This window comes from Haematobia irritans, chromosome 2, assembly GCF_050003625.1.
Source record: "Haematobia irritans isolate KBUSLIRL chromosome 2, ASM5000362v1, whole genome shotgun sequence".
Lineage (NCBI taxonomy): Eukaryota > Metazoa > Arthropoda > Insecta > Diptera > Muscidae > Haematobia > Haematobia irritans.
Genome location: NC_134398.1, coordinates 145,530,231 through 145,536,788, shown reverse-complemented (window position 1 = coordinate 145,536,788; position 6,558 = coordinate 145,530,231). Strand labels below are relative to the sequence as shown.

Sequence of the window (6,558 nt, the reverse complement as noted above, 5' to 3'; positions counted from 1 at the left end):
AGATTTAATGTTTGTTAACAAACTACATAATGTTCTTTTCTACGACCAGTTAATGGCTACTGCCTTTTCTAAGCACGACGCAATCTTCATGATATACAACACAACTTTCTCCATTCATAACCAATACATTACGTACCCCGATTTCAAAAGGATCGACTTTAACGAGTTAAACAATAACATGAATAGTATTGATTGGAACTCAATATACACGAAGGAGCAAATTGATGACCAAATTAACTTTTTGGAAAATAGTCTGAATAGTATATATAACTTATGTGTGCCGACAGTCAGAAAACGTATTACACATAAACCTCAACCTTGGTTCAACTGTCATATCAAAAGGCTCATAAATGAAAGAGATTTCTGTTATAAAAGATGGAAACAATTCAAATCTGCAGAACATTTGTCTATCTTTAGAAATGCAAGACGTGAAGTTAATAAGGCCATTCAAATTGCTAAAACACAATACTATAGCGATAAGTTCTCTAGCGCAGTAAATAGCAAACTGAAATGGAAAGAAATTAGAAACATTGGAATTGGCAAAATATCTTCAAAGTGTCCCACTGATATAGATCTGAATGCTCTGAACAAAACATTCGTCGGGGAATGCTCTCCACAACCCATGAACAATATTTCCTTTGAATACAGTGATCCAGAAAAGGCTAGTTTTTCTCCTTCCACTGTGTTAATCGAAACGAAGTTTTATCTTGTTTCAAAAACATTACTTCAAACGCTGTGGGGGCAGATGGTATCAGTCCAAAACTCATAAAAATGCTTTTACCAAATCTCCTTCCGTACTTCACATATGTTCAATAACATCTTGACTAAATCAATCTTCCCTGCGTCATGGAAACGATCACAGATACTACCGATACCGAAGACTAATAGTGAGTTCAGACCAATTTCTATTTTGCCATACCTATCGAAAGTACTTGAAAAGATCATGTATCAACAGATGAGCACTTACATCGAATCCATGCACCTATTTACACAACGACAATCTGGTTTTAGGCCAAAGCGTAGTTGCATCTCAGCTCTTATAGATGTGGTTGAATCAGTGAGAGAGAAAATAGATGAGAACCAAGTGTCCAGTCTTGTCCTGCTTGACCACAGCAAAGCATTTGACACTGTTAATCACACAATTCTTATTAATAAACTGGATAAACTATTTTATTTTTCAAACACTGCCTGTAAGCTATTGCAATCTTATCTTTCCAATCGTTCTCAATATGTTTACTGCAATAATACACGATCTAGTGAAATGAAAATCTACCGCGGAGTACCACAAGGGTCTCTTCTCGGACCTCTACTATTCTGTATATATATAAATGATTTGCCAAACAATCTAAAATACTGTAATATCCAAATATATGCAGACGACGTTCAACTCTACGCAAGTTCTGAATCCGGAAACTCTTAACCCTAAAAAATCTAAATACATTGTGATTACTAAGCGTCGACAGGAGATCAGTTCATTACATGATCTTATAATTAATGATACGGTTTTAAAAAGAGTTGATACTGCACTAAACCTAGGAATGACATTCAATAAAGAGCTAACTTGGAGTAACCATATTAATAATACAGTCGGAAGAGTTAATGCGATGCTTAGAAACTTATGGGCTGTCAAAGAATCCACACCCCAAAATATTCGTAAACTTTTAGCGAAAACTTATATCGTCCCAGTTCTGTTATATGGCTGTGAAATATATGCAAACTGTAGTGCTGCCGACTTCCACAAACTTAAAGTTGCCTTCAATAACATCGCAAGGTACATATTCCTGAAAAAGCCAAGCGAACGAATATCTGAATTTGCGTATACAATTTTCAACATGAGCTTTGAAAATCTATTGAAGTTTAAATCAATGATATTTTTACATAAACTCATCTATACCCGAGAACCAAATTATCTCTTCGAGAGACTTCAATTTGCCAAATCAAATCGTGGCAATCGAATAATCCAGTTCCGATATAAAAGCCTAATATCTGAAAGGCAATTTTACATATCCACCATTCGTCTTTGGAACAACCTCCCAAATAATATACAAACAATTGGTAACATGTCTAAATTCAAAAAAGAAATATCTCAAATATTAGCATAATTACCTCAATATATTGCAATATAAAAACATTTTAACATATTATTCACATTAATTTAACTTTTTTATAACCTCATATTCCAATGTAATTAAATCTTTGTTCCTAACACCATCACTTATAAGGAGAAATCCTTGTCGTGTTAGTAGAAATTTAAACAAATAAAATAATAAATAATAATAAATAAAAACAACTCAAAAAACAATATTTTGTGGCTAATAGCATTTTTCCTCATATCTTTCTCACTTCCACGAGGTTTTTTACTTCTTTTTTAAGATAAATTATTCGATTTTATAAAATTTTTACATTTTACCTTTCGCCTGGGCGGAGAATCGAACCGCGGAACATGCAATTTGCCATCAATAGAAAATTATCGTTATAAGTTATATTTATATAGCATATAAATATAACTTACGAGCCGATTAAACAAATTTTATTTAACAGAAACATACATTTAGTTGGGCACCATGGAGTAGTGGTTGGTACGTCCACATTGCATACCAAGGGTCCTGGGTTCGATCCCTGTTTCGATCAACTCCAAAAAGTTTTTTTTTACATATTATTTCCAGATTTTTATACCCTTCACCACTACTGTGGTACAGGGTATAATAAGTTTGTGCATTTGTATGTAACGCCAAGAAATAATTGTCATAGACCTACCTTTTAGTATACCGATCGGCTTAGAATTAAATTCTGAGTCGATTTAGCGATGTCCGTCTGTCTGTCTGTCTGTCCGTCCGTCCGTCCGTCTGTCTGTATATGTAATTTTGTGCACAAAGTACAGCTCGCAATTTAAGACCGATCGTCCTCAAATTTGGCATAGGGCCGTTTCTTTGGACAGAGACAATCGCTATTGGTTTTGGAAAAAATCGGTTCAGATTTAGATATAGGTTAGGTTAGGTTATGTGGCAGCCCGATGTATCAGGCTCACTTAGACTATTCAGTCCATTGTGATACCACTGTGGTGAACTTCTCTCTTATCACTGAGTGCTGCCCGATTCCATGTTAAGCTCAATGACAAGGGACCTCCTTTTTATAGCCGAGTCCGAACGGCGTTCCACATTGCAGTGAAACCACTTAGAGAAGCTTTGAAACCCTCAGAAATGTCACCAGCATTACTAAGGTGGGATAATCCACCGCTGAAAAACTTTTTGGTGTTCGGTCGTAGCAGGAATCGAACCCACGACCTTGTGTATGCAAGGCGGGCATGCTAACCATTGCACCACGGTGGCTCCCAGATTTAGATATAGCTGCCATATATATTTATCCCCGATGTGGTCATAGTTTGCGTGTTTATCAACCGATTTTCTTGAAATACCGTACATCCAAATATTTTATGAATCTCGAAAATCTGGCAAAATATCTGCCAAATCGGTTCAGATTTAGATATAGCTCCCATATATATCTTTCGCCCGATTTAGATTCATATGACCACAGAGGCCAAAGTTTACTACCGATCTTCGTGAAATTTTGCACAGAGGGTAGAATTGACATTCTACCAATGCTTGGTAAATTTTATTGAAATCGGTTCAAATTTAGATATAGCTCCCATATATATCTTTCGTCCGATTTAACTTATATGGCCACAAAAGCCAGAGTTTTGCCGTGATTTGCTTCAAATTTTGCACAAGGGGTACGTTTAATAGTATCGTTAAGTGTTTCAATTTTTTTTTTTTTTAAATCGGTTCAGATTTAGATATAGCTCACATATATATCTTTCGCCCGATTTGGACTTACATGGTCTCAAAAGCCAGAGTTTTGCCCTGACTTACTTCAAATTTTGCACAAGCGGTACTTTTAACGATACTATTGTATGTGCCAAATATGGTCAAAATCGATTCAGATTTAGATATAGCTCAAATATATATCTTTCGTCCGATTTGAACTTACTCAAAATCCAGGGTTTTGCCGTGATTTGCTTCAAATTTCGCACAAGGAGTACGTTTAGTAGTATCGGTAATTGTGCCAAATTTGGTTGAAATCGGTTCAGATTTAGATATGGCTCCCATATATATCTTTCGTCCGATTTGCACTCATATGACCAGGGGGGGCCAAGGTTATACTCCCATTTACGTGAAATTTCGCATAGATAGCAGAATTATTATTCTAACTATACATGTCAAATTTAGTCAAAATCGGTTCAGATTATATATAGCTCCCATATATACGTACACAAGAGTTGGGGAAATATGGCAGACTGTTACACATTTTAGACCCATTTTCAATGGAAGTTTCCTCCAATTAACTGGATAGCGTTAGCCGATTTAAAATTTAATTCTAGAGATTTTGTAGAAGTAAAAAAATTGTCTCCTTTATATAGCTTCCAGCAAATGTGAAGTAGTTGAGATGGTAACACAAATTTTGGCCTACATAGGGGTGAAGGGTATAATATAGTCGGCCCTGTGCTCTGGAACATTTCGAACAAAAATAATAAAATTAAACTAAACCTAAATAATTTGTTTACAACAAATTAGGTATGATTGACACCAATATAACGGTTGACTTTTTCAGTGTATCCCACGGAAAACTTTTAGATAACTTGGTGCCTCACTTTCCTCACATCAATTGATTAGCAAAGTAATTCCGCACATGTCTCCAATAAAAATTTCTTTTCCTATTTTAAGATATTGTAACAATTTTATTTTTATCAAAAATTTCCACTAATTTTCCTTAAATTCCATTTTCATTTCCAATAGAAATCTTAAACGCCACTCTTCGAACGAATCCAATCCCGGACATAAGAAACACGCGAATAAATTCCAGGATAATCAGGTCTAGCACATCCATAACCCCATGAGACAACACCAACAAGGACACCAGATTCAGTAACCAAAGGTCCACCCGAATCACCCTGGCATGCATCCTTACCACCTTCAATGTAGCCAGCACAAATCATGCGGTCGGTAACACCACCAAATTTCTTATATTTATCGGAACATTGCTCTTGATTGAAAATGGGAACTTCAGTGAGACGTAACCATTCACGGGATTCGGTAGCATTTTGAGTATTGCCCCAACCGGTAACGAAGCAAATATCACCATCCATAACATTATCCTGGAGTTCGGGTAATTTAACCGGTTGCTTTGTTTCATCGAAATCAATTTCACGAGCCAATTTTAGTAGGGAATAATCATAGTCCACATTGGAGTAATTGAATTTTTCATGTTGAACAATTTCAGCTACCTCAAGAAGTTCTCCACCCTTTGAAGATTCCGAAGTGCCAAGACGAACTTTTATACGATCTGGTTTACGGCCACTGGAAGATACAGTTTTTTTAGAAGATCGTTCTATTTTAAAAACACCCAAAGAAAAACTACTTTGCTCCGGAACGAAATTTTGGACAAACGAAATTATTCTCTTTGAGAGCAATTAAACCCGAATTTATGACAAATTTTGTTGGTTCGTTTTCACTGAAAGTTTTTAAGCATCAAAATAAATATTCGCTTGTCTAAAATTTCGTTCCTCTGAAAATAAAACTCTTCTCTCAGTGTACTCACTCTGTGCAATGGGCTGCCGTTAGGATCCATTGTTTCGATATAATTGATCCGCCACATATGTGAGACGATGTCTGTAGGGAAATCTGATGGGGAGCATCTGTAACATTAATTCTATGACCACCAACAATTCTTCCATCCAATCGAGGTGTTATTCCATTTCCCTCCTCTAAGGATCTTTCTGGTCTGGGTTTTGGTATCAGACAGGCAATACCATGGACCTCTATCACCAAAGGACCGAATAGTGTTAAGATTAATCCCAATATAGCAAATTTCATCATATCCGTATATTTGCGTTTTCTATGTCTCTTCGATTGGAGCTTCCGATTGTTTATGCTTTGGTGAATCTAATACTTCAGGTTATTTTATAGTCCACCTATTTCCCGGCAAGCATATCCAATAGTTTATTTAACCCATGTTATCTATAATCCCTAAGTGGGCTAGCTGCCTACTACTAAGCCATTACGTAGAGAGTGAGAATGAATAAAGAAAAACTTTGACCACCCATTGTGGAACCACTTCCGCTTATCATTCCACTGCAATGCAAATACTTCATTCTATTGACTTTAAACTTTAATTAGGACAGTCGCTTCATTGGATGTTCACACTCAAGGTACTTGACACAAATACTATGAATATTTCCTAATAGAGAGTTGATTTTTCCTTTTTTTTTGCGTTTGAGTAAAAGTGATTTCCAAGCATTGGACTCGTTCGAGGTAAATATTTGTGATAATCGGCAATAGACATGGGACATGTCTTTTATTGAATAGATCCAGAAGTACTCAATGTTGGAATTTAATTAGCATGTATTGCATTCCAATATATTTGAATGTTATGACAGATTATATTTGGAATGGAGGTTAGAATGGAATTTTATTTTTAGTTTTTTTTCCATTCAACAACAAGCTTCGTAATAGGAATTTTATTGTAAAAGTAGAAAAATATTTACCTAATCCGATATACATA

The 6,558-nt window shown here is 35.7% G+C and overlaps 1 protein-coding gene across 1 annotated transcript; it reads right to left on the bottom strand.

Moving 5' to 3' along the window:
- Window positions 1-4,702: 4,702 nt before the first annotated feature.
- Window positions 4,703-5,976, bottom strand: LOC142226457 (trypsin-1-like). The gene is made up of 2 exons (XM_075296495.1): window positions 5,596-5,976; window positions 4,703-5,354 (listed from the first exon to the last, which is right to left on the bottom strand). Exons 1-2 carry the CDS (start codon window positions 5,871-5,873, stop codon window positions 4,799-4,801), a joined length of 834 nt encoding a protein of 277 aa, XP_075152610.1. The 5' UTR covers window positions 5,874-5,976; the 3' UTR covers window positions 4,703-4,798.
- Between the last annotated feature and the right edge of the window lie 582 nt (window positions 5,977-6,558).

What these genes read in the sequence shown, in the direction of transcription:
- LOC142226457 (XM_075296495.1), bottom strand. Translation starts at nt 5,873, where the DNA reads ATGATGAAATTTGCTATATTGGGATTAATCTTAACACTATTCGGTCCT. An exon ending in ACGGCAGCCCATTGCACAGA is followed by an intron (nt 5,355 to 5,595) that starts GTGAGTACACTG and finishes TGTATCTTCCAG; the next exon opens with TGGCCGTAAACCAGATCGTA.